This window comes from Zalophus californianus, chromosome 16, assembly GCF_009762305.2.
Source record: "Zalophus californianus isolate mZalCal1 chromosome 16, mZalCal1.pri.v2, whole genome shotgun sequence".
NCBI classification, from domain to species: Eukaryota; Metazoa; Chordata; class Mammalia; order Carnivora; family Otariidae; genus Zalophus; species Zalophus californianus.
This window is the reverse complement of record NC_045610.1, coordinates 484,586-509,652: the sequence shown is the minus strand read 5'-3', so window position 1 is coordinate 509,652 and position 25,067 is coordinate 484,586. Positions and strand designations below refer to the sequence as shown.

At 65.3% G+C, this 25,067-nt stretch overlaps 3 protein-coding genes and 2 long non-coding RNA genes across 11 annotated transcripts in view; 2 read left to right on the top strand and 3 right to left on the bottom strand.

Annotated features, from left to right (window-relative positions):
• Positions 1 to 486: 486 nt before the first annotated feature.
• Positions 487 to 6,037, bottom strand: LOC113939508. The gene is made up of 3 exons (XR_003525273.1): positions 5,894 to 6,037; positions 1,063 to 1,206; positions 487 to 806 (listed from the first exon to the last, which is right to left on the bottom strand). It is a non-coding gene; the product is annotated as an uncharacterized LOC113939508 (long non-coding RNA).
• Positions 2,073 to 4,944, top strand: GGT6 (gamma-glutamyltransferase 6). Of its 4 annotated transcripts, none has more exons than XM_027625710.2 (5): positions 2,073 to 2,238; positions 2,641 to 2,749; positions 2,846 to 3,048; positions 3,142 to 3,255; positions 3,512 to 4,944. In XM_027625710.2, exons 1-5 carry the CDS (start codon positions 2,175 to 2,177, stop codon positions 4,543 to 4,545), a joined length of 1,524 nt encoding a protein of 507 aa, XP_027481511.2. In that variant the 5' UTR covers positions 2,073 to 2,174; the 3' UTR covers positions 4,546 to 4,944. The 4 variants fall into 4 exon arrangements, with proteins under 4 accessions (XP_027481511.2, XP_027481510.2, XP_027481513.2 ...); XM_027625709.2 differs by having other exon boundaries at positions 2,843 to 3,048; XM_027625712.2 differs by lacking the exon at positions 2,641 to 2,749.
• A 397-nt stretch (positions 6,038 to 6,434) lies between the features above and the next one.
• Positions 6,435 to 20,661, top strand: MYBBP1A (MYB binding protein 1a). Its single transcript, XM_027625707.2, has 26 exons — positions 6,435 to 6,674; positions 6,835 to 6,930; positions 7,629 to 7,712; positions 7,800 to 7,874; positions 7,970 to 8,077; positions 9,052 to 9,227; positions 9,316 to 9,483; positions 9,602 to 9,719; positions 10,742 to 11,037; positions 11,267 to 11,377; positions 11,878 to 12,003; positions 12,172 to 12,339; positions 12,426 to 12,531; positions 14,488 to 14,584; positions 14,668 to 14,819; positions 15,088 to 15,168; positions 15,244 to 15,393; positions 15,466 to 15,639; positions 15,793 to 15,950; positions 16,770 to 17,004; positions 17,171 to 17,296; positions 17,376 to 17,444; positions 17,949 to 18,062; positions 18,201 to 18,302; positions 18,934 to 19,070; positions 19,208 to 20,661. Exons 1-26 carry the CDS (start codon positions 6,468 to 6,470, stop codon positions 19,758 to 19,760), a joined length of 3,987 nt encoding a protein of 1,328 aa, XP_027481508.1. The 5' UTR covers positions 6,435 to 6,467; the 3' UTR covers positions 19,761 to 20,661.
• LOC113939509 lies at positions 6,941 to 7,697 on the bottom strand. Its single transcript, XR_003525274.1, has 3 exons — positions 7,605 to 7,697; positions 7,219 to 7,418; positions 6,941 to 7,103 (listed from the first exon to the last, which is right to left on the bottom strand). It is a non-coding gene; the product is annotated as an uncharacterized LOC113939509 (long non-coding RNA).
• A 259-nt stretch (positions 20,662 to 20,920) lies between the features above and the next one.
• The window catches only part of SPNS2 (sphingolipid transporter 2), a 29,265-nt gene continuing 25,118 nt past the window's right edge, over positions 20,921 to 25,067 (bottom strand). For 2 of the 4 annotated variants that reach the window (XR_003525272.1, XR_003525270.1), the window contains 8 exons: positions 24,738 to 24,880; positions 24,374 to 24,526; positions 24,072 to 24,261; positions 23,692 to 23,757; positions 22,173 to 22,271; positions 21,940 to 22,103; positions 21,550 to 21,710; positions 20,958 to 21,059 (listed from right to left, as the gene is read on the bottom strand). Coding sequence is in view for 1 of the 4 variants with exons in the window: in XM_027625708.1 (XP_027481509.1) it covers positions 21,554 to 21,596; positions 21,940 to 22,103; positions 22,173 to 22,271; positions 23,692 to 23,757; positions 24,072 to 24,261; positions 24,374 to 24,526; positions 24,738 to 24,880 (858 nt within the window). In the remaining 3 variants the exon portion in view is untranslated. Of the gene's footprint in view, positions 21,060 to 21,549; positions 21,711 to 21,939; positions 22,104 to 22,172; positions 22,272 to 23,691; positions 23,758 to 24,071; positions 24,262 to 24,373; positions 24,527 to 24,737; positions 24,881 to 25,067 lie in introns of all 4 variants that reach the window. The other 2 variants (XM_027625708.1, XR_003525271.1) reach the window with 2 other exon arrangements.

Sequence of the window (25,067 nt, the reverse complement as noted above, 5' to 3'; positions counted from 1 at the left end):
AAGTGCCACCCCATTAACAAACAAAAGGCACCTTTAGGTCTCTCAGCATTTAGGAAGTTGCAAGAGTTTTAGGAGCTCTGCGCCGGAAACAGGATGAGGAAACCTAGGTCTCTTCCTATAAATTGCGGTCCGAGGAAGGAATGCACGTCTCTGGAGGGTCCAGTGTGTACCAGGCACCGGCCTAAGGGTTTTCAGAGAATCTCCTGGTTTGATTCACGCCTCAGCTCCAGGAGGACAGATGTTGTCACTCCTGTTTCATAGAAGTGGCGTCAAGACGCCCACAGCCACGTGGTGAGTCCGTGGCAGAAACCGAACAAGATCTTAGGAAGGAAGGACCGACCTTCATTCTGAGATTGTAACCTTCCCTTGGTTTATGAAATGAGAGCAGATGGTCTTTGTGACCCCCTCCCACACACACATCCCCTTGGCAAACAAAAAGGAGGCGACCCTCTGCTGGTATCTCCATATGGTTGGTTCAGTTTTTATTGGGCCGAGAAATCAGAAACCCCGGAAACCAGCTTAGAGTGAGCTGAGGGGAAGTGGAAGGCAGCAGGTGCCCATGATTTTTTGTGGGTCAGATTGTGGTCCCGGGATCACCCGGGAGTTAGGAAAGCAGATTCGTGGCGCCTACCCCAGACCTACAGGGTCAAAACTCGGATCTCACAAACCCCCTGAGTGATTCCGATGCACCCGAAGTGGAGAACACCCCACCTGCTCGTGAAGAGGCCAAGAGAAAGGGGGAGGGGCAGAGAACCACGCGGCATTGGACGATTTCTGTGATTGTTTCAATGTAGAAAATACTTGAGCTTTAAAAAAAATAAAATTGAATAAAATGTACTTCCAGACAAGAGCCTGTGCCATAAATGCACAGCTGGATGCATTTCCACAATCGGCACATTCGGGAAACCCACGTCAGACTAAGAAACAGCCTCCCCTGCATCCCAGAGACCCTCCTGTGCCTCCCCCCGTCACCACCTGCCCTGCGATCTCTGTGCCCTAGCAGCAGACAGAATGCGTCGTCCCACCCGGCCCCGGCCCCGCATCACTGCTCGGGAGACGCACCTGCATTTCCGCGCTCACCTGAGGAGCGCCTGCCCACGTCCTGCAGCGTGACATGGGGCGGGCCGCATACCCGTACCTGGGAGAGTGTCTGTGTTCTCGCCCTCCAGGCGTTGTAGACAAGGAACCAGCGTGGAAATCATGAAGCTGCGGGACAGAAACGGTCAGTGAGGCCGTGGGGTCCTGGGCCAGCCGGGGGCCGGAGCCGGGAGGGGCTGGGGCCAGAACCAGAGGCCGCGAATGGCTTTCCCCTTGCAGTGGGGGGGAGAGAACCCAGTGGGGGTGGCCTCGATGTGGCTGCATGACATGGGAGGTGGGGTTGTCCACTGGGGCACGTCGGAGGGTCGGGATTTGAGGCTGGGGAGCTGGAGGTGTGACGTGGTCATGGGGGAGACGGGTCGCCACAGGGGACGAGCGCGCCGAGCCTGGGGTTCACGGCGTGTCCCACAGCAGCCTTCTGGGAGGTGAGACCTCACCACGGAGCAGGTGCTGGGGACTCAGGGTCGGGGCCGTGGGCCCAGGAGGTCTGCAGTGCCACCCGCTGGGCAAGAGCCGCACGACATGCCACGGTGTCACCTTCCCCACCCTCCAGGTTGCTCCCCAGACAGAGAAGGCCGGACTCACCCACACAGGCACCTAGTCACATGCTTAGCCCTGACCCAAGCCACACTGAGTCCCAAACAGGCGGGGGATCCAGTGGCTGCCTCCCCGGAGGGCGGGGTCCAGCAGGAGTCCCAGCTGGGTCTCAGGCTCGCGGCTTGTGGTCCCAGGGGCTGGGCTCCTCCTTCCTCACGGAGCTGCACCCCCGTCCCAGGCTCCCCAGCCCCGAGAGCCCCCAAGCCTGTGCCCTGATGGGGCAGTCTCGCACGCAGCCTCCCTGGCCTCGTGCCCTGCCCAGACCTGTTCTAGATTCCACACCACCCTTCCCCAAGGCTGCCTCCACCCCCCCACCCCCCCACCCCGCCCCAGCCAAGCACAGGCGAGGCCGGGACTCCACAGGGAGGCTGGCAGGCTGCAGAGCCGGTGTGCACACCGCGAGGCCATGGAACCGCCCGCAGGGCCGGTGCTCTACCAAAAGCTGCTTCTCTGGGACCCCAGCTTGGGGTTTGAGGACGATGAGGAGAAGGAGACATCAGAGCTGGTCGCTCCCGACACCCGGAGGCCCCACGACTCCTTGGGGTGAGTCAAGGAGGGGCCTGGGCACCCGGCACCTGAGGCCTGAGGCTGGCAGGCCCCTCCCTCCGGGGCCCCTAAGGTGGGGACAGAGGGCGGACACCCCCACTCTTGGTCCAGCTCCGGGAGCTTTCTGGGTGAATGGGGAGAAGCCACACACTGCAGCCCCAGACCTGGTCTCCACCAGTCCGTCCAAGGTCTGTGTGTCTGAAGGGACATTTGTCCCAAGCCAGGCGTGCCGGCTGCTCTGTCAAAGGTCCCCAGGCCCCACCCCTGGCGCAGGAGGCACCTGCTGGGCAGGTTGGAGCCTGGCTACACCCGGCTGGGCTCTGCTCCTCAAGCTGGCCAAGTCCACCTCAGGCCTCCCTCCTGCCTGGCTCAGCCCTGCCTCTCCGACCTCCTCCCCAGAGAGACTCCCTCCCTGGCTGTCCTGTTTCCCCAAGCCCCTTCCGATCCCCACGTCTCCTCTACGCTGTGCCAGGAGGCCCTTGTCCTTGGCGAACGTGCACTCTCGCAAGTAAGGCCACACCCTTTGGGAAGTATTCGCTGGGTTCTCTCGGGACTCTTGGTTGCCCCCTGCCCCAGCCCTGGCTCAGGACACCCGTCTCAGCAGGAACAAGTTTGGCGGGCTGCCCGGGGCCTGGGCCCGCCTCGGTGCCGCCCTGCTGCTGCTGGCTGTTGGCTTCTCCCTGGCTGCGAGGCAACTCTACACCAGGGGTAACCCTACAGGAAGCCTGGGCTCAGCAGCCCCCCGGCCCGGCGGGCACTCCCACCACCCCGGCGTGTACCACCATGGTGCCATCATCAGCCCTGCAGGTCAGAGCTGGGGAGCTGCTCCGGGGAGGGGAGGGGAGGGCCCGGGGCCTTGGTCCCAGGCCACTCCCCAAGACAGTGTCTTCCTGGCTGTAGCCACGTGCTCCCACCTGGGCCGAGAGCTGCTTGTCGCCGGCGGCAACGTCGTGGACGCAGGAGTGGGAGCAGCTTTGTGTCTGGCAGTGGTGCACCCTCATGCCACAGGGCTAGGTCAGTGCCCCACGACCCCAGGCGTGCTCGGTGACCTGGAACTCGGGCCCTGACCTCAAGGCCGCGTACTGGCAGGACCTAGGCTGTGGCCCCTGCTCCGCGGTGCACATGATCTTGACCCTGGGGCCTACTTCACAACCCCGTCTCCAGGCTCAGAGAATAACTCCTGACTGCAGTTAGCGACCTTCACCTGGGGCCACTGAGTGACCCCGGCCCAGGGCCACTGAGTCCTGTGTGACCCCTCTGTCTCCTCCAGGTGCCATGTTCTGGGGTCTCTTCTACAACAGCACCTCGCGCACTCCAACTGCCCTGACGTCCGGCCCGGCCCAGACCCTGGGCCCTGGCCTGGGGCTGCCGACCGCTCTGTCCACCCTGCACTTGCTGCACACGCACTTTGGCCGCCTGCCCTGGCCGCAACTGCTGGTGGGCCCCGCCACACTGGCTCGAGAGGGCTTCCTGGTGGATGCAGCCCTGGCTGCGGCTCTGGCAGCCCGGGGCACAAAGGGCCTCTGTCCACTACTGTGCCATGCCGATGGGACGCCCCTGGGCCCCGGGGCTCGAGCCACCAACCCCAAACTGGCAGCTGTCCTGCTCAGAGCAGCCGTTGCCCCCACCCCAGACCTTGCCGGGGACGCCCTGCTGAGCCTGCTGGTCAGAGACCTGGGGCTGCAGGGGCCCCCGTCTGGACCCACGCCCGCCCTGGAGCCCGCACTGCAGCTAGCCATGCCCCAGGGCCTCCTGTCAACCACCCCCGGCCCCTCAGCTGGTCCAGAGCTGCTGACAGTGCTGGAGGCAGCCCTGCGCTCTGGAGGGCCCAGCCCCGACCCCTGCCCAGTGCCCCTGCAAGCTCCCGTGACCCCTGTGGGCAGTGTCCTGGCCACCATAGACAGCAGTGGCTCCGTGCTCCTCCTCGCGTCCTCACTCAACAGCTCCTTTGGCTCCGGACACCTGTCCCCAAGCACTGGGGTTCTACTCAGCAACCTGGTGGCCAAGCCAACGGCCAGTGCCTGGGCCTGCCCCCTCATCCTCCATGGCAGTTCAGATGACACAGAGGCTGATGTGTTGGGGCTGGTGGCTTCGGGAACCCCAGCAGTGGCCAGAGTCATGAGTCATGCCTTGCTCAGTCACCTGGCTGCGCCCCAAACCCAGGCCCAGCCCCAGCATGAGCAGGGACCGACACCAAGCACTAGTGTTTGTGGCCAAGGGACCCTGCTCCAGGTGGCTGCTCAGGCAGAGCACGCCCACGTCTCCAGTGTCCCCAGTAGCTGCTGCACCTTCCAGGGGTTCTAAGTGGGGGGACGTGTCTAGCAGGGGGTGGGAGGGTGGGGGCCTTTAGCCCGGAGGCAGGAGCAGAGCAGACCCCGCAATGATGAAGTGCATAGACAGTGTGCGTGAGTAACGCGGTCACTGCTAGCTCAGGCCCACAACCTCCGGCCTGGTCAGCATCCTGGACTCCAGATCTGGCTCTTTTCTCAGCTACGGAAACCGAGGGTATTGGGGAAAGAGCCCCAGGACCCAGGGCCAGCCCTGAGTTCAGATCCAGCTCTGGGAAGGACAGGCAGAAGAGTGCCAAGCCCCTGCGTTGGCTCCAGGCCCAGCTTGGGGTACTGCTGGCCTCTCTGTCTTCCCCTTCAGGCCACTCTCTGCCAATCTCTCTCAGCTGAGCTGGAAACAAAATAAAGATCCAATCTCCTGGATGCCTGTGCCATTCCTGCTTCCCAGTTTCCCACCGGCCTGTGAGGTGCTTGGTGTCGTGGCCTCCCCCTTGGGCAGCACAGCAGACCCACACCCGGAGGGGCAGAGCCTGGGCCACTGTCTTCCAGCTTCCCCTGCTCTGCTCACCCTCTGCTCCCGGGGCACCATGTACATAAGGTAAACGTCTGCACCTCACTTCCTAAAACAGCAGAGCAAGGAAGGGGGTGACAGGAGGGCCAGTGAGGCCGAAAGGAGCTGGAGCTGGGGGCGTGGGACTTAAAGGGGGGGCGGTGTTGGTCCTCCCATGTCCCCCAGGGCTGGGGTCTCCCGGGGTTACAACCCTCCAGAGACAGCTTCTGCAGTCCAGATGCAGGGGTGACCCACAGCACTCCTCCTTGCAACAGTCCTCTCTGATTTCGTAGAACTCACGTCCCCAGCTCAGAGAACGGCACCACCGTCGACCCAGTCATGTTAACTCTCTTTCCTTCTCCCCCACATCCATCACCCCCCCAGCCGGCTCCAAATTGGCTGGGCTCCGACCTGCTCATGTCACCTCGCTCCAACCCACCACGGCCCCGAAGCATTCTTCGAGCTTCTCCCTCTGCAATCCTGCAACCCATGCCCCACGCAGCGCCCAGGAATCTTTTAAAGATGTAAATAGGATCAAGGCTTGCCCTTGCATAGAACCCTCCAACTTCCCTACCGCGCTCAGACTAAAATCCCAGAGTGAGGGGCTCCCGGGTGGCTCCGTGGGATAAGTGTCCGACTCTCGGTTTCCGCTCAGGTCGTGATCTCAGGGTCGTGGGATCCACCCGGGTGCAGGCTCCGCTCATCGGGGAGTCTGCACGAGACTCTCTCTCTCTCTCTCTCTCTCTCCCTCCCTCTGCCCCTCCCCTCTCTCCAAAAAATTTAAGTAAATCTTAAAATAAATAAATAGAGGCACCTGGGTGGCTCCGACAGTTGGGCGTCTGCCTTCCAATGGGGTCTTGCTCCCAGGTTCCCGGGATCGGGTCCCGCCGCGGGCTCCCTGCTCAGTGGGGAGCCTGCTTCTCCGTCTCCTCCCCGCTCATGCTCCCTTCTCGCTGTCTCTCTCTCTGTCAAATAAATAAATAAAATCTTTTTAAAAAGTAATAACCCGGGCGCCTGGGTGGCTCAGTTGGTTAAGCGACTGCCTTCGGCTCAGGTCATGATCCTGGAGTCCCGGGATCGAGTCCCTCATCGGGCTCCCTGCTGAGCGGGGAGTCTGCTTCTCCCTCTGACCCTCTTCCCTCTCGTGCTCTCTATCTCTCATTCTCTCTCAAATAAATAAATAAAATCTTTAAAAAAAAAAGTAATAACCCCCCCCCCCGCCCCGTAAAAGCACCAGGGCGGGGCTGGCCCCACACCAGACCCCGCCCCCAGGCGGCTATGCTCCGCCCCCTGCTCGGCAAGGCCCCGCCCCCGCGGCCTACCCAGCGCGCACGCGCCGCGACCTGACCCGGAAGAGGCTGTCTTCAGAGCCCACGTGTTCGCGGAGCATGGCGGAGATGGAGAGTCGGGGCCTGGCTGAGTCTGTGTCCCCCGGGGGCGCGGCCAGGAGCGGCCCCCAGCCCGCCGACCGTGAGGGCCTGCTGAAGCAGAGCCGCGAGTTCCTGGACTTCTTCTGGGACATCGCGAAGCCGGAGCAGGAGACGCGGCTGGGCGCCACGGAGAAGCTGCTGGAGTACCTGCGCGCGAGGCCCCAGGTGCGGTGGCCGGGCAGGGGCCGGGGGCCCCGTGCCTCCGGCCGAGGAGCGGCGGCGGCCCGGGGGGCTGGGGCTCGGGACGGGCGGTCGCGGCCCGGGAGGCCCGGGTGGGCGCGTGCGGGACGGCCGTTCTCACTGCTCGCCGCGCTTGGTTCGGCAGGGATCCGAGATGAAGTACGCCCTGAAGCGCCTGATCACCGGGCTCGGGGTCGGGCGAGAAACCGCCCGGCCCTGCTACAGTCTGGCCCTGGCGCAGGTGAGGCGGCGGCTCCTGGAAGCGGCCGGGCCGGGCTGCTCAGAGCGGTGGGGAGTGGGGAGGGCGGACGTCTCAGCTGCGAGCGGGGGCAGTGGTCCGGGCGCTCGTTGAGGTGGCTTCTGAGCTGAGGCTCGGCGTCCCCACGTGGGGGTGCGAAGGTGTCCGAGCAAGGCCTGTGTACAGAGAAGCAGGTGCGCTAGGAGGGTGCGGAGGTTTTCTTTTGGGCACGTGGGTCGACCAGCCTCCGTGGTACATTTACTGGGCATAGGGAGCTCCGGGGTGGCTTACCTTGCCTTTGCAAGGTTCAGGGCGCTGTCCCCTCCAGGGGCACTCAGCTGGTTATAGGCTGCCCCTGAGGCACGTGGGCAGCTGGGAGGGCATTCAAGACCCGGCCCCTTGAGAACCTCCTTGGGGGCAGCCCAAGGCAGGCCGTGCAGATAGAGCGGGAGTCTCAGCCAAAGGAGGTACTTTCTGAAGCCTGAGTGGGCCTGAGTTAGGGAGGCAAGATTGAGCTCCCTCTGAGCAGCAGTGTTCCCACACCAGCACTGTTCGTGGGGGGGAGGGGGCAGTTTCAGAGGCACCCAGGGCCTCTGGGCAGAAGTTGATGGGAGACTTGGGAGGAGGTGGGGGTCTGCTGGGTGGGGCTGGACCTCCCCTCACTGGACCCCGCTCACCCTCCTGCTCCAAACCCCTGGCAGCTGTTACAGTCTTTCGAAGACATCCCCTTGTGCAGCGTCTTGCAGCAAATACAAGAGAAGCATGACCTGCAGAAAGTTAAGAAGGTGAGAGTTAGTGGCCTCAGGGAGATTGGCAGCCCCAGGGTGGGGTTCCTTGGGCCCTTTTCAGTGATGCCTGAAATTCTTTTCTAGGCAATGATGAGACCTGCTCTTTTTGCAAACCTGTTTGGAGTTCTGGCCCTCTTTCAGTCAGGCAGGCTAGTGAAGGTAAGAGCTTTGGAGTCGGGGTGTGAGGCCGGGCTTGGGCGTGGGGGGACAGTGGCATGCCCTGCTCAGAATCTTCTTCCCTCTGTGGGCACCAGGACTCAGAGGCACTGATGAAGTCAATAAAGCTGCTGCAGACCCTGGCCCAGCACTACAACCACTTGCAGGAACAGCCCCAGAAGGCCCTGGTGGACATCCTCTCTGAGGTAGAGGCTTAGCAGCGTGGGCCCTCGGGTAGAAATGCTGAGAGAGCAGGGGAGACATAAATGCTCTAGAGTAGCATCATTCTGTAGGAAGGTATCTAGTCTAACGCGTTTGAAGTAAAGTTTCAACGCACAATCGGTGTAAAAGTTTGCAGACGTTTTTTTATGTTCAGCTCTCATCAAGTCACTAGACTCCAGTGCGTATTTTGTATTTAGGGCCCACCTCCCCTCAGATTAGGGCATTCCGAGAGCTCGGTGGCTGCCATGTTGGACGGCACGGCTCTAGAATAGCACCTGTCATGTGGCAAGCATGTTAAACACATTTGCCATTGTTGTTTTGGACAGAGCTGACCCCCCAGGGCCCCACTGCCCTACTTGGGAAATGGAGGTCGGCCAGTACCTAGAACCCTTTGCTCTTGAGGAAGAGGCAAGGACCTGAATTCAAATCCCAGCTCTCCACTTGGGGCACCTTGTATAAGAAATGAGCTAGTCCCTTCGGGCGCCTGGGTGGCTAAGGTGGTTAAGCATCTGCCTTCGGCTCAGGGTCCTGGGATGGAGCCGCACGTCTGGCTTCCTGCTCAGTGGGGAGCCTGCTTCTCCCTCTTCCTCTATTCCTCCCTCTGCTCGTGCTCACTCTTTCTTGCTCTCTCTAACAAATCTTAAAAAAAGAGAATGAACTAGTCCTGAAAAAAACCAAAAGAATAATTAAAAGGGTAGCTAATTAGCATCAGTGGGATAGTTATTAAAAACCCACATTCCCAGGACTGGAGGCGGGGTGAGGTTTTTAACAAACACCCTCTCATGATTCTGGTGCCTAGCAGGGTGGATGGTGGCTGTCCCGCCTCGGACTGGCACTGTGTCGGGGCCTCACAGAAGCCTTGCAGGTGGAACAGGGCCCATAGGGCTCACTTCACGGGGGAAGTGGCACAGGATGCTGGGAGGGAGCGACCCTCCCCGAACCTGTGTCCCCACCCCAGGTTCCAGAAGCCACGTTGCAGGCGATCCTGCCGAAAGTCCTCAAGGCGGACTTGAATTCAGTGCTGGGCTCCCCTGAGCACCTGGAGCTCTTCCTCTTGGCCCAGCAGAAGGTGCCGGAGAAGCTCAAGGAGCTGATGGGACCAGTCAACCTGTTCTCAGATGAGAACATCCCCAGGTGTGAGGGAGGTGGGAGGCTGGGCTCCCTCGGGGACCCTGTTGTCTGGTTGGCCCACGCCCCCTGAGTCCCCTACCCGCCCCCCCAGACTGGTGAGTGTCCTGAAGACAGCAGCTTCTTCTGTGAAGAAGGAGCGCAAGCTGCCCGCCGTGGCCCTGGACCTGCTCCGCCTGTCGCTGCAGGAGGACAGGTTCGCCCGGTTCTGGAAGGAAGTTGTGGAGCAGGGGCTGTTGAAGAAGCAGTTCTGGCCCGCCAGGTGCGCGGGGCCCTGGTCCTCTGCACCCCCTCCCCGGCTTGGTGGTGGGGCGGGCTCGGGCCCCGAGCCCACCCAGCGTGGCCAGGCCTCTGACCAGGCTCTGCCATGCACCCCTCAGCTACCTGTGCTTCCGCCTGCTGGGCGCGGCGCTGCCCCTGCTGTCCAAGGAGCAGCTGGCCCTGGTGATGCAGGGGGACCTGATCCGGCACTTTGGGGAGCACACCGTCACCGCTAAGGTGGGTACCGCCCCCCCCCCCCCCCCCAGCACTGCCAGGAGGGACAGGCTATCTCTCGGGTCAGCCAGCTTCTTGAGAAGAGGCTTGCTCTTGGCTCCAGCATCCCGGGTCTTCCTACCTCGGTGGTCCTGCTGGGGAACTGGGTGTCCCTTCTCTCTGGGTCCCCCCACCCTGCCCCTCCGAGTGGAGTTTGGCAGGGTCGGTTCTTCTGGCCTCAGGCCCCTCAGCAGAGGCGTGTATGGCCAGCGGCCCGCCCAGACCTCCCCCAGTCCCAGCTGGTGTGTTCTGGTGAGCAGTCGTCCTGGTCTGTGGCCGCTGAGCCCCATGCGTGGCCCCATGCACTGGACAGGAGAATCAGGTGCTGGTTAGGAGTTAGGGTTGGGAGCCAGGCTGCCCCCCCGGCCCCTGGCCTGCCTCTCTTCTGTGAGACCGGCGTCTTCGTCAGAGGTTCTGTGAAGATGACAGGGTCAGAGCCCCTGGAGCGCTCACAGCGGGCTTCTGGGTGTGGGTGTTCTGGGTGGAGTGGGGGCGGGGCGGCCATGCGGACAGCTCCATGTCCCAGAGGCACCACTTGGAACCCTGTGGCCCTGAAAAGTTAGTGGCCGGTTTTTTTTTGCCATGTTTTTTCCATCTGTAAGATCACAGAAGGGGGTCCAGGGTGAAAGGTTGTCATGAAGATGAAACCTGCTGCCACACAAAGCCACGTGGTGTGGTGCGTGGCACGCAGTGCACCCCTGGGAAGTGTTCGGTGTTGAGCCCCACGGTGACACAGCTAGGAGCCGGTCAAGGGGGCTGATGGCCCAGCCTGGACTCTCCCTGAGCCTGGAACCCAGCCTGTCCTGGCGTGGGAGTGGATGGATGGTAGCCCACCATGATGCCCAGTGGAAGGCTGGGGGAGGGGCCCGGCCTGGCTGTGGACGAGGCAGGGGGCTTTGCCACGCCTCAGTCTCACCTGTTGGGGAGGAGGCTGGAGGGGCCATTGGACCCCCTTGGCTGGTAACCCCGGTGTTGGCCTCTCTCAGCTCCCAAACCAGTTCAAGTTTGCTCCGGAGATGAACGAGTACGTGGGTGCCTTCCTGGAAGGCTGCCGGGATGACCCCGAGCGGCAGTTGGCCGTGGTGGTGGCCTTCACCTGCATCACCAACCAGGGCCTCCCTGTCCTGCCCACGTTCTGGAGGGTCGTGCGGTCCCTGAATCCCTGCGCCCTGAAGGGCTATGTGGCCTGGCTACGGAACATGTTTCTCCGGCCCGACCTGGACTCCCTGGTGGACTTCAGCACCAGCAACCAGAAGAAAGCCCAGGATGCTTCGCTGCACGGGTGAATGGGCGTGCAGAGCTCGAGGAGCTGGGCTCTTGTTCCCAGGGGAGCGGCGGCCCCTGGGAGGGGAGGGGAGGGGAGGCCAGAGCTGAGCCCCAGCTCTCCAGGAAGGCCTGAGTTTCCTCGTGTGTTCCCATGCTGGGGGTTGGGGTGGGAGATCTTGGAGTTTCCGTCTCCGAGGTGGGGCAGAGCAGTACTGTTTACCAGTAACCTGGCTTCCACCCGCCAGGCCTGAGCGAGCTGTGTTCCGGCTGCGGAAGTGGGTCATCCTTCGCCTGGTCAGCCTCGTGGACGCCTTGCATGCGGAGAACGAGGACGACGTGATTGAGGACGTGGCCAGGTGGGAGAGGCTCTGCCTCCAGCCCCCCGTAGGGGCCAAGGCATTGGGCCTCTTACCTAGTCCTGGTTTGGTCTCCCTGGAGCCAGAACCCTTGAGGTCGGGTTGCCAGGGGGAGTAGGCCATGCTTACCCCTTGGGCAAAAGGTGGTTTAGGGAAAAACCCCGGGAGCCCACGAAAGGAAAGGGCCCAGGAAGCCCAGAGCTGCGGGGGCCGCAGACCCCGGCACTGGCCAGGCGCCCCTTCGGCCCTCACCGTGGTACTGGGGGCGGAGGCGGGGGGCAGCCCGTGTTTGCAGAGGCCGCAGCACGGTTTGATGGGACAGCCTCACGTCTGCCCTGCCTCTGAGGGGCAGGTTCCAGTTCTCTCTGCAGCTGGGGCCAAGTCGTGTTCAGCTGGAGCTCCAGACTTGGGAAGTGGTCCTGCCACCACCTGTTGCTGTGCCCTGGGCGATGCCCTCCTGGGAGAGGGCTGCTGATCCGTGTCTCTTCTGCCCTCCCCAGGTTTTGTTTCTTCCACTCGTTCTTTGAGACGAAGAAACCCACGGCCCAGATTCCGGAGACGGAGCAGCAGCTCTCCTTCCCCCTGGAGAGTCGGACCCGGGAGGTGGTCGGCGGTGCCTTCTTCAGGTGGGCCAGCCTCGGAGCGGGCAGGGTGGGGTGAGGTCACTCACCTTCTCGGTGTTCAGCTGGGAGGGCGCAGAGGCCCAGTGAGCTCCAGCGGGTCCGGGTGTGGGCGTGCTGGGAGGGGGCCGAGTCCGCACCCCGGCCTGTGACCCCGGCCCTGCCCTTCCCCAGCCTGCTGCAGACCATCAGCACCCAGTTCAGACAGGTGCCGGAGCAGACCCAGAACGGGCAGCCCTGGACCCACCGCCTGGTACAGTTTGCAGACTTGCTGTTGAACCACAGCCGCAACGTGACCGCCCTGACGCCCTTCAGCACGCAGCAGCGCCAGGCCTGGGACCGGTGAGGGGGTGGGGTTTCCAGGGGGCAGGGGCACTCTGGGGTCCAGGGGGCAGCGGTGACCTGAGAGCATGCCCATGTCACCGCAGGATGCTGCAGACGCTGAAGGAGCTGGAGGCCTGCTCCCCGGAGGCCAAGGCCAAGGCCAGTGCCTTTCAGCACCTGCTCTTCCTGGTGGGCATCTACCTGTTCAAGGTACAGTGGCCTGGAGGGGTAGGGGCCGCAGCCTGGGGGCCTGGGGGCTCTGCGAGTCGGGACCAGGCAGTGGGCCCTGGTGGGATTACAGCTCAAGGAAGAGTCACTGCATCCACTTTCTGGGCCCTAGTTGGGTGCCGAGCTTCCCAGGCAGCGTCTTTTACCCCCACGGTTTAGCAGCAGGCGCTTCCTCCTATTTGTCGGCTGGGGTGATTGGAACACCCTGCAGAGTAACCTGGCCCAGGCCACACAGCTGCAGCCTGGGACGGGCACTCGGCGCTGACCGCACTGTCCTGCAGGACCCCCCCAGACTTGCCTTCCCGAGCAGGGATGGTGGGTGTGGAGGAGGAAGTGCATCCTTCCAGGAGGGCCTGCTCTGGGTAGACGTGGCCCCTTGGGGCGCTTGCAGGTGCTCTTGTCCACGAGGAGCGAGGCCCTGACCTCCTCCTTGAACCTCACCCACCGGTAGCCACGGTGGCAGGTGGGGATTAATGTGTGTCCTTGTGGTTCCCCAGCGTGGGGCTTTGCACCCTGTGGTCATGGCCCGTGTGTCGATGTTCCCACGCCCGATGACAGTGTCTCTAGATGTCTCCCTGCTGGTCTCTCGTCCCAGAATCTCTGACTGAATCTGGGGCTCAGAGCAACTCTCGACCCTCAGGGTGGGAGGCATGCCTCCCCCTCGGGCTGCAGGAGGGTCTTACGCTCTCTGGTGCCGCCTTCCGGCCCTTGGGCTATGGTCACAGCTTATGCTTCCAGACTTCAGACGCCCCGAGCCCGGCTTATGGACCGGTTACGTGTGTGTGTGTGGCGTGTGCGTGTGTTGGTCTCTGTGTGTGTGTGTGTGCACGTGTTTGTGTGTCCGTTGGTGGTGTGTGTTCACACGTCCATCTGTGTCTGCCTGTGTCGGTCTGTGTGTGCGTATTGGTCTGTCTGCGTGTGTTTGTAGGTGTGTGTGTGTGTGTGCGGCGTGTGCATGCGTGTTGGTCTGAGTGAGCATCGGTCTCTGTGTGTACTGCGTGAGCATCGATCTGTGTGTGCGGCATGCGCATCGGTCTGTGTGCGGCGTGTACGTGTGTGTTGATCTGTGTGCATGCGCATCGGTCTGTGTGCAGCGTGTGCCTGCGTGTCAGTCTGTGCGTGTGTGTTGATTGTGTGCACATCGGTCTCTGTACAGCGTGTGCATCACTCTATGGCATGCGTGTGCGTGTTGATCTGTGTGTGCGCGCATCGGTCTGTGTATGGCGTGCGCGTGCGTGTTGGTCTGTGTGCGTGCGCATCGGTCTGTGTACTGTGTGAGCATGCGTGTTAGTCTATGTGCATGCACATCTGTGTGCGGCGTGTGCGTGTGACCTCTGTGCGTGTGCATCGGTCTGTGTGTACGGCGTGCATGTGTGTGTCGGTCTGCGTGTGCGGCATGTGTGTGTGTGCACACGCAGGAGCCTCAGTGCCCCTTCCGGTCCCGGCGTTGGCCTCTGACGACAGCACGCACCGGTGGGTGTGGGACGCACTGAGCACCTGCCCACCGTGGGGCTCTCAGCTTGCCGTGAGCTGGGTGTGCGGCCCCCTGGATGAAGGGTGCTGGGCACAGATGGCCTGGCTGCACTCCACTGTGCCGGCCCCACGGGGAAGCCGCGTGCTGTGCTGTGAGGGATCCCGCAGGCGGTCTTAGGCTCCCCTGACTCCCTGGGTGGTGGCTGCAGTCGGGGCTCACCCAGCGCAATGGGGCAGAAGTGGATTGGAATTAGCTCCAGTTGATGAGTCCCAGGCCTTTGTAGTGACCTTGCGGTAAGCGTGGGGGGAAATCTAGCCTTGTCAGGCTCCCTGCTCCTCCAGGCGGCCCGTTGGGTACAAAGGCCATGGGTACCTGGGGTCCTGCTCCCTCCCGCATTGGGGGGGGGGGGACTCGGCAGGACTGGGAGCGGGGCCAGCGCCTGAATCTGTCTTCGCCCTGCACAGTCCCCTGCAGAGAGCTCTGACCTCCTGGGGGACATCCAGACCTGCATCAAGAAGAGCCTGGCGGAGAAGACACGCCGGACCCGCTCCAAGGCTGCGAGTGGGTCATCGCCCCCGGGGCAGGAGGGCAGGGTACACCCCAGGCCCAGCATGGACTCTGGGCTCAGCCTCTCCCACCTGCAGCCCCCCAGGAGCCGCCGTGGGTGGATGTGCTGGTGGAGATCCTGCTGGCTCTTCTGGCCCAGCCCAGCCACCTGATGCGCCAGGTGGCCCGGAGCGTCTTTAGCCACATCTGCGCCCACCTGACCCCACGTGCTCTGCAGCTGATTTTGGACGTAAGTTGGGGCGTGTGAGGAAACGGGGTCTGGGAGAGGGCTTGCCCGACAGCAGGGTTCCCTCCTTGTCAGCGTGCGCTGCAGAGCAGGTGGGAGCCTCGCTGGCCAGTGCTGTGCATGGCCATCCCCCAGGGTGTGCCCTTCTCCCCCAGGCTCCGTTTTCCTCCCCGAGATGGGGGCCTTTTGGCCAGAACCGGTCAGGGCCCGGTCAGGGGAGGTGAGAGGGTCTGCGGCAACAGATGGGTCAGCCGTCGGGGAATTTGTTCAGGTGCTGAACCCCGACAAGAGCCCGGACGAGGACAGTGTGGTGGTCACAGACGAGTCCGAGAAGCAGCTGGACAGCGGGGAGGTGCGTGCCCGGAGGGCGGGGCGGGAGGGCACGGGGGGGCAGGGGACGGGAGGCATCACACAAGGGACCCCGCAGGACAAGAGCTCGGGCAGCGAGGACGAGAGGCGCTCGGCCGGCGAGGAGGACAGTGACGAGGAAGACAGCGCCGAGGAGGACCGGGACGGCGACGTGGACCAGGGCTTCCGGGAGCGGCTCATGGCCGTGCTGCAGGCGGGGAAGGCGCTGGTGAGCGGCGGGCGGCCGGAGAGCCTGTGCCTGCGCCTGCGGCCAGCTGCTCAGCGGGCATGTGTCCGTCAGGGCGCGGTGGACGGGGAGGATGACGACGAGGAGCTGGGGGACGAGGCCATGATGGCCCTGGACCAGAGCCTCGCTAGCCTCTTCGCCGAGCAGAAGCTACGCATCCAGGCCCGGCAGGACGAGAAGAACAAGCTGCGGAAGGAGAAGGTGCTGCGGCGAGACTTCCAGATCCGGGTGAGCGCGGGAGCTGCCCGCAGCACGCTGGCCGTCCCCCGCCCCCACGCGCGCGCCCCGCCCCCCGCGCGCGCCCCCCGCCCCCGCCCCCCGCGCACGCCCCGCCCCCGCGCACGGCCCCCGCCCCCGCTGACCTGCCCGTCCCGATCCCAGGTCCTGGACCTGGTCGAGGTGCTGGTGACCAAGCAGCCGGAGAACCCGCTGGTCCTGGAGCTCTTGGAGCCCCTGCTGGACATCATCCGGCGCAGCATGCGCACCAGCAGCTCCAAGCAAGAGCAGGACCTCCTGCACAAGACGGCCCGCATCTTCACGTGAGTGTCGCGGCCAGTGCAGGCCGCTGCCCCGGGGCGGGCAGCCCTCCCTGGCACCGCGGCCCGGGCTCCTTGCCAGACGTGTGGTCCTAGGGACCGGGGCCGTGGCAGGGGCTGGGTGGGAGACGGGAGCCCAGAGTGTGGGGGCACCCGAGCCAGTCTTGAGGTACCAGGGAGCCGTCACGTTCCCCGGGGCCGGAGGCCACGGGCGAGGGCAGAAGGTTGTGGCTCGATGGGCACAGGTTAGGCGCGGGTGGAGCAGAGCCTCAGGGACCAGACCGCAGCGGTGTTCTCAGCGAGAGCTTTGGCGGGGGCAGCTCTGCCTTTAAGAACAGGCAGGGGGTGGGCTGTTGGGGATGGGGGCCCCCGCAGGAAAGAGGATGTGGGGGTGCAGATCTGCCTTCCTGAGCGCGGATGTGGCCCAGGGTCTTGAGGTGCCGAGCGCATGTCACGGAGGAGCTGGTGGAGCAGAACAGACCGCGCACGCCCCCGACCTGTCTCCTGGCCGGCCCCGGGTTGCGTTTGCTCGGTGGGCCGTCCCCACCACCTGCCGGGGTTGAGGTTGTTGCGTGACCTAGTTCTTGTGCCCTGAGCACCGCAGACCCGAGTCTTAGGGCCCGGAGGCCCCCGTGCCATGGGAGTCAGGTTTGCCCGGGGGGCGGGCTTAGCCCCGGAGCTGGTCTCTCCTCCGGCTCATCCTGGGCCTGCCCCTGCCACCGTGACCGGTCCCTGTCTCCCTGCCCGTGAACTGGGGACGCGCTGGCTCTGCTCGGCGAGGGGCACAAGGGGGACATGTGGTGACCACGCTTCGCCCCACAGACACCTGTGCCGGTCCCGGCAGTGCTGCCACGACGGGGGCCGCGGCGTGGGGTCTCTGTACGCGCAGGTGGGGCGGCTGGTGCAGCAGGCTAGCCGCCAGGCCGACACCTCCATCTCCCTGTACCACTTCAACGCGGCCCTCTATCTGCTCCGCGTTCTGAAGGGCGGTGCCGCCGCCTCGGTCTGCCAGCCCCAGAAGAAGGAGAAAGCCGGCCCCAAGCCCAAGGGCCCAGAGGTGAGCCGGCCCTGGCCCAGGAGGCCTCGGCCGCTGGGACCAGCTGCCCCGCTCACGGAGGGGGAGTGGAGGCCGTGGCTCCCGGGACCCAGCGCTCAGCCCTCTGTGGACGGCCCTGCCCCGCGCTCGGCCCGGCATCACACGGGCGCACTCTCCCCTGGCGCAGGCCACCGGCTGCTTGGATCTGAGCCTCGTGACCCCGATCTACTCCTCGGCGCTGATCTCCTTCCTGACCAGGCGCAACAGTCCACTCACCATCCCCATGTTCCTCAGCCTCTTCTCCCGGCACCCGGTGGGTGTGGGGGCCGGTCCTTCCCGGGGCCCCTGCTGGGCCCAGCGCCCAGCTCACGGCCCCGGCATTCCTTCCGTAGGCGCTCTGTAAGAGCCTGCTCCCCGTCGTGATCCAGCACGTGACGGGCCAGGCACGGCCCCGCCATCAGGTAGGGACTTCCCGGATCCCAGCCCTGGGCCTGTCAGAATTACCCGCGTGGCTCGCCTTGGGCGGGGTGTTTGGGAGGCCCGGGAGGGACCCTGCGAGGGTGGACCCACCCCTGCCCTTTTGACCTGGCCGGCCGCTGCCCTGCCGTCGGCACAGGGTCACTGTCGGGAGGGGAAGCTTTGCGCCCAGCCCCCCCCAGGTGGCTTGAAGCACGAGCGCCTTAACGTGCACTCTCGGACCTGGCTGTCCCCTGGGGCCGGGCTGACGGGCAGGCCTGGGTCGGTGGGATGGGGGCTTGTGAGGCTGCGGGAGGGTGGCACTGAGCTGGTGAGCGGCCGGGCACTGTCCCCACTGCTCCTGCCTGAGGAGAGGGCCCAGGCGGTGGCTGCGCCCAGAGCTGCCGTGACAGGCTGTGGGACCTGGAGCAGGAGCTCAGGGCCCGTGGGGGCTGCCTGTGGCTCCCCGAGCTCCGGGCCTGTGCACTGAGGCCCCCATGGCCCCCCAGGCCCAAGCCTGCATGCTGCTCCAGAAGACCTTGCCCACGCGGGAGCTGCGGGTGTGCTTTGAGGATCCCGAGTGGGAGCAGCTGGTCAGCCAGGTCTTGGCACAGGTCGTGGAGGTAAGGACCATGGGGTCCCTGCCCACATTCCCATCCAGAGTGGGTCTCTGGCACCCTGGGCCTCAGCTGGGTCTGGGCTGCCCCCCAGGGGCGTTCCCTTTCTCGGGGCTTTGGTGTTGAGTGGGCGTCTCCCCCTAGAACCTGCGGACGCTGGGTGAGGCACAGACCAAGTCGGAGCAGCAGAAAGAACTATCCTCCTTGGGGCTGCTCAACACTCTCTTCAGGACTGTCCATCAGGAGGTGGGAGACTGTCCCTGCACGGGCCAGGAGGCGGGTGGGCGAGCAGGGAGCGTGGGCAGGGTTGAGGGTGAGCCCGCCCCATGGGAGGACACCGGCAAGGGCCTGGCAGGCAGGTGTCTAGGCCCAAGGGGTGCTGGGCATGTGGAGGGAGATGCTCGTGGGCCGTGAGGCAGCTGGGGCGGCGGTTCCCAGTCCAGTCCAGGAGGGAAGGCCTGCCAGTCCTTAGCGAGGACGGTGGTTGGAGCTCACGTGCAGGGCGCCACGGGGAAGAGAGGTCTGGGCCAAGGCCACATGAGCCACAGGCACGCCCAGGGAGTAGCCCCCAGAGAGGCCAAGAAGAGCCAGGAGGAGGGGGGGTGTTCTGGAGGCCAGTGGGTTTCAGAATTAACCCATTCAGTGCGCGGTAGGCGGGCGCAGCAGGAAGGTGAGCTTGCAGCAGAGGGAGGCCTGAGTGGAGAGCAAGGGGTCAGGCCTTGTGCCTGTGGGCGGCGGGAGCAACCGTGGCATGGGGGGGCTCTTCCCTCCGAGGTGAGGCAGGAGAGGCAGCGAGGTTGGGAGGACGGGGGACCCAGAGCCAGGAGTGCCTCCCGCGTCTGATCACTGCTGCAGCCACCGTGTCCCCTGCCCGCAGAAGCTGACCGTGGACCTGACCGCCGTGCTGGCAGTGCTGCAGAGCCAGCAGCAGAAGCTGCCGCAGGGGGACCGCGCGGCCGGCTCCAGCCGCCTCTGCGACCTCTACTGGCAGGCCATGAAGGCCCTCGGAGTCCAGTAGGTCCTGGGAGGGGCTGGGGATGCTCTCATGCTGCGTGCGCTCTGACGTGGGTGCCTCGGGGTCCCGTGGGAGCGCGGGGGTGGTCACTCCCGTCCCCGCTGGATGTTCCCTTACTTGGCACGCGGTCTCCTAGGCGCCCCAAGGCAGAGAAGAAGGACACCAAGCAAGTCCCCAGCGTCACACACAGCCCCGTTAGCACGAAGAGGAAGAAAAAGGGGTTTTTGCCAGAGACCAAGAAGCGCAAGAAGCGCAAGTCAGAGGGTGCCGCGCCTGAGGAGGAGTCCAAGCCCGCTGCCTCCGGGGGGGACCAGCCTCCCAGCAAGAAGAGGAGGAAGAAGAGGAAGGCCCAAGGGCCAGCCCAGGCCCAGGCGACACCTGCTGTCAAGAGGCCGGCCCCAGACGCCACCAGCACCAGCCCTGGCACTCCTGCCACGACCCCAAAGCTGCAGAAGAAAAAGCGGAGGCTGTCCCAGGTGCACGGAGCCACGCCCGTGTCCCCCGCGGCACCTGCCGGCAAAAAGCAGCCTCAGAAGGATCTGCCGGAGAAGGGGGTGTCTGGCAAGACGCCCCAGTCCGCGCTGCCGCGGAAGAAGGCCAGGCTGTCTTTGGTCAGCAGGAGCCCCAACCTCCTCCAGAGCGGGGCTAAGAGAAAGAAAGCGTCGCTCAAGAAGGCCAGGAAGCCCTGAGCCGCCCCCTCCCCCCCCCGCCGGGTTTACGCTGCACGAAGTACCAGCGTCCGGCACCGGAGGGAGCGTGTCCGCAGGGCCCCTCGTGTCCCCACCCCAGGCTGCCCTGCCCTGGGAGCCAGCGCGGCGTGATTTAAATAGGTTTATTCCTTCATTTACAAGAGGAATATATTTGGCTTCTCTCTTAAGACTCTGAGATTCACAGTCAGCAGCTCTAAAAAATAAAGGAGCGGCTTGGCTTCCGGAAGGAAGAACAGGCAACACTTGGACCTGGTTCTTGCACAACAAGAAAACGTCGCTGGGGGTCCCACCCGGTAGGTGCCCCAGAGCCTGCGCACGCTGAAGCCGCACTAGCTGCTCGGCATGGGCCAGGCGGCTTGCGGGGGCTCCTGCGGCCACCTGGGTTCCAGCAGCCGGGCAGGGAGCGGGGAGAGGGGGAGTGCAGACGGCGGGCGGCCTGCGTGTGGGGCGGGCCTCGACCTCCCGGCCCCAGCCAGGGACAGGAAGCCTCGCAGGGTGGCTGCGTCCTCTGCAGCCAGAACCCTGGCTGCTGCCGTGCAGGTTCTGGGAATAGTCCCCTGGGTCCTGCCCCTGGAAGGGCCCAGTCTGGGGGCAGGAGTCTGTGCCAGGATGCCGGCGTGGGAGAGGGGAGGCGGGTGGCCGCGGGGCTCAGGCCTGGGGGACGTAGGTGGGGTGCAGATGCGCCAGGGCCTTCACCCCTGGAGATGCCAGCCCCCTGGTGGATGGCCCCACCGGGGAGGACCTGTGGGCAGAGAGCCAGCCGGGCAGCCGAGGCCCGTGTCCTCTGGAGGGAACCAGCCAGGCTCTGCCCGGAGTCCGTCCCCGAGCCGGAGGTGCCGCCCTGAGGCTGGACCGCCTTCTCTCCGCAGTCCGGGAGCCCCGCGTCTTCAAAGCTGCCATGCAGGGAAGTCCAGCCGCCTCGCTCCGCGGTCTGGGGAGGGCAGAGGCTTGCCCGGGACCCCATAAGGCGGGGACAGGCCAGGTTCTCCCCACACGCCCGGTGGGGGCCGTCTTCGTCCCGGGCCCCAGGGGGTCTGCAGCCCGGCCCTGGGGCTGGGAGTCTGTCCAGCCGCACGGCTCCCCCACACACAGCCTTCTGTGCTAGTTGGGGACACGGCCTCTTGGAGCCACGGCCACTCCACAGCCACAGACCAGAGAGGGTGGGTGGCCAGCCTCGGGTCCCACAGAAAGCTTTGAGGTGGCCCAGCAGGGCCGGGGTGCCGTGGCACGCCCCCCAAGTAGGGTGACAGTGAGGGCTCTTCGCTGTCCCAGAGACACCTAGAAAGAGGGGCCAGGTCACGGGGGGGCTTTGGGAGGAGTCAGCCCAGACCCCACACTCCCCATCGTCTTCCTGCTGTTTGAAAAAACAAGCCTTCCTCTGGGCGTCGAGGGGATGAGGGGGCAGTGACCTTGAATCCTGAACTGCTGGGAAGTGCGGCCCCTGGAGGCCAGGCCCAGAGGAAGGTCAGCTTCGGGGCCTGGCGGGCTTCTTGGAGGGCTCGGGAGGACAGTGTCCCAGATGGGGTAGGGCCCAGCCCTGCCCCCTGCCCCCAGCCCTTCTGAGGAAGGAAGGGGGAGCCTGCCCGCCCCCATGACCCAGCAAGCCAGCGCAGGCCACTTCAGGAGGAAGAGGGCCAAGCCTAGGTTTGGTAGGAGGTGCCCCAGAAGCTGCTCCTGCTTCCAGAACATTCCCCAGGACCCCCCCAAGGTGCAGCCCTGACCCCGCCCCTCCTGCCAGGAGCCGCTGCGCCCGCCCGCCTGCACTCACGGCCTCAGACTTTGATGGATGCGGGCGGCATCACCAGCTGGTTCACCCTGGGGGAGAGACGGGCGGGGGTCAAGGTGGCGGATCAGCGGCGGCCGGGCCCGGGCACTGCTCTGGCACATCGCATCTCGGGGGCCGGCTGGCCGGACGTGCCGGGCAGGGACCTCGTCAGCCCCAGGGGAAGGTGGGAGAGCCCAGGGGTGGGGAGAGGAGAGACAGGAGCGAAGAGGAGAGGAGAAAGAAGTCAGAAAACCGGAGGAGGATGCCGGGCACCGCGCAGCTCCCGCTCTGGAAGCCCATCCCCCACCAGCGCGTCTGCACGCCGGGGGACCCCGCGTGCCCCCCACCACCAGGTGTCCAACCCCGCCAGCAGGCCCGCCCCGGCCCACTCACTGCTGCTCAGCCTTGGCGCGGTCGCCGAGGAAGAAGAGGGCCGTGGCCAGGAAGAACATGCCGCCCAGGACCACCACGAAGGGGCAGAGCATGAGCGCGTAGCCCAGGCTCAGGAACTCCCAAAGCGGGGAGTCCTTGGTGCTCTGGCGGATCAGGTCCGAGATCTGTGGGGGTGGGAGCGTGTCAGGGGGCGCCTCCCGAAGCCGCTCCCACCTGGCCGCACCTGTACTCACAAAGCCGATGAGGTAGGGGCTCCCGGCGTCCCCCAGCAGGTGGGAGGTGAAGCTCTGCAGGGCGACGGCCGTGGCTCGTCTCGTGGGGATCACTACGTACTGTGCGAGAGGCAGCAGGTCAGAGGTCAGAGGGCACCGCCACCGGCCTCATCTCTGGGCTCACCACACTCCTAGGGTCCCGCACCCCGGACTCCCCCGGGCCTCCCCACCCTGGCTGCTTGAGGTTCTGCCCTGGGCTTGTGGCAGGGGTGGCAGGAAACTGGGGCCCGGCACACAGATGGCTGCGGCAGCGCTAGCACCAGAACCCACAAGACCTGAAGACCACGCCGGTCCCCCTCCACAAGGACGCGGCAAGGCCCAGGCTGGCCCGCCCGGACGGCCTCCGCTCCGACCCCCGGGTGCCCCCAGCCCCCCGAGCCGGGAGCCTCCCAGGCCAGGCAGGCCCTCCGAGGCCTCGGAGCAGCGGGGTGGGTGGCCGGCCCACGGGGCCCCTCATTCCAGGGCTGGGGGGAAGGGCGGCTGGTCCGATGGGACTGCGTGGCCCATTTCCAGCAGTGATTAGTCATGTGGCTGTGACACTTAATAAAATGGGACATGATTTCCCTGGGACCCCAGAGGCAGGCATGGGGGTCCCGCCGGCGCCACAGACTAACTTCCTCCTTCACTCTCGGCCCCCACCACCGGCCTGGCTCCCCGTGCGGCTGAGTCAGACCCCCCACCTCCACCCACGGACAGAAGCCTGGCCCCCAGTGAAGCAGACGTGCAGGGGAGCTCAGGTGAAGCAGGGCAGGCTTCCTGGAAGAGGAGAGCCGGCAGGACCCCCAGCACCAGGCCGACTCTGATCTCCTGGGCTGCCCCATATGTGGCCCCAAACCCCAAGGGACACTCCCCCCGCTGCCGCCCTGCCGGGGAGGCCCGCCTAGTGGCTCCCAGACACCCCACCGCAGGCCCCACGCTCCCTTCTCCCATCCCCTCCTGGCCCTGACCGGGGGGGCCCCTCAGAACAGGAGCTACAGGCACCTCGCCCCTCAGACTGCGTGCTGCGAGTTGTCCGGGCCACACCCCCTCCCGGTTCCTCCCAGGGACACAGCCCCTGCCACAGCTCAGACAGCCCTTTGTCCCTGGCTGGCTGGTCAGGCACCCATTGTTGGCCCCGTGAACACGGCCTCTGTCCGCCCGGCCCAGCCGCGGGCGCTTGGGCAGGCACGCCTGGGACCCGGGCTGGGCTGGGAAGGCAGGGCTCAGGGAGCTCAGACCCAGGGGAGGAGCTAGCCGGCAGCACCCCCTCAGGCCAGCCTGGCACTGCCAGCCTCTTGGCCACACAGAGCCTGCAGACAGCCCCCTCCCCACCCAGTCCCATCCCCGTCCCTCTGCTTGCCCAGGGTTCTGCCTCCAGGCCCGCCTCCCCAGCTTGCCCGGCCTGCTGTCCACCCCCCACGGGCCCTGCCAGCCTCCCGCCCCTTCACCACCCCCTCCAAGGCTGCCCCAGGAGTCCAGAAGCCTGGGTTGGCCGCCTCACCATGAGGATGTCCGCGGTGATGGCCCAGTTAGAAAAGAGCAGTGTCTCCCCAACAAAGATGCAGATCTGTCCAGGAGAGACCAGAACAGCCATTGCAGCCCTCCACCTGGCTGTTGGCAGGGAGCACCCCCCCACACAAGCCTCCCACCCCTCCCCGGGGTCTGCAGCGCCGAGCGCGCAGGCTCACAGGAATTTGTAGGATACAGGGGGACTTCAAGGCATGCCGGCGGCCCGGAAGGACACCCAGGGCCCTGGACAGGCCCTGGACAGAGCGGGAACGGGCAGGCAGGTGCCTCCCATGGCGAGGGGCCCTGCGAGCCAGACTGCACGTCCTCTGCCAGAGGCCGAGCCCCCACCCGTGCACCCTCCACCGCACTCACATAGGCCCCCACGATGCTACTCTTGGCAGCCACGAAAATGAGGCAGATGAAGATGGCAGAGCCCAGCATGCCCACAGCACACACCAGCGGGTCGGCCCGCTGGGTCCGTAGGCGGCACCAGCGCGTGGCTCCTGCCCCCGTGGCCACACCCAGAAAGCCGGTAAAGCAGGTGATGGCCCCGAAGATGAGGCTGTGGGGACAGAGGGCAGTGGGGCACGGCTCGGTGCGGGGCCAGGCTGGGCGGAGGGGCCGGCGCTCCTGCACAGCACCCCTGGCCACCCCGGCCCCCAGCCCGGCCCCACCTGTCCTTGGCCCCACACGGCGGGTTGCTGCACATCTCTGCTGTCTTCTGCACAACCTGAGCGCGGTGCAAGTACAACGGGATCCACATGCCCAGGGCCCCTGTGGCGAAGGACACGGCCGACGTGGCCAGGGAGGAGAAGACGTAGCTGCGGCTGAGGAGAGGCCAGGGCAGCGACACTGAGCGGGGTCCCCGAGGCCGCCCTTCCCTGCCCCTCGGGCTCAGGCTGCAAGAGTTAGTACCCACCGGAGGCCCAAGGGCCACTGCCAGCACCCAGGGCTGCGGGCACCAGGGCTGCCCCGCAGGGAGGGTCCGCCCGCCTCCCCCGGCCCCGTTCCCGCCAGACCCTTCCCGGCAGCGCTCACTTGCGGATCAGGGCCTTCATGTCGCGGAGCCACGACGTGTGCACCTTGAGCTGTCCCCCGAGCTGGTCGGCGTGGCCCCTCTTGGTGGCAGGAACCAGAATGAGGATGAGCGTGCCTGTGATCATGCCCGCGATGGGGGACACCTGGTGGGGCAGGGGCACACGGTGGGACCCCAGGCCCCGTCGGCGCTGAGCCGCCAGGAGCTCCCGCCGGGCCGTCCAGAGCAGGGGGCGGGATGGGAGGGGGCTGAAGGGTGTGGGAGGAGGGGGACAGAAAGACGAAGGACGCACAGAGGGACCGACTCTGGAACCACGATGAGGATGGGGCCTG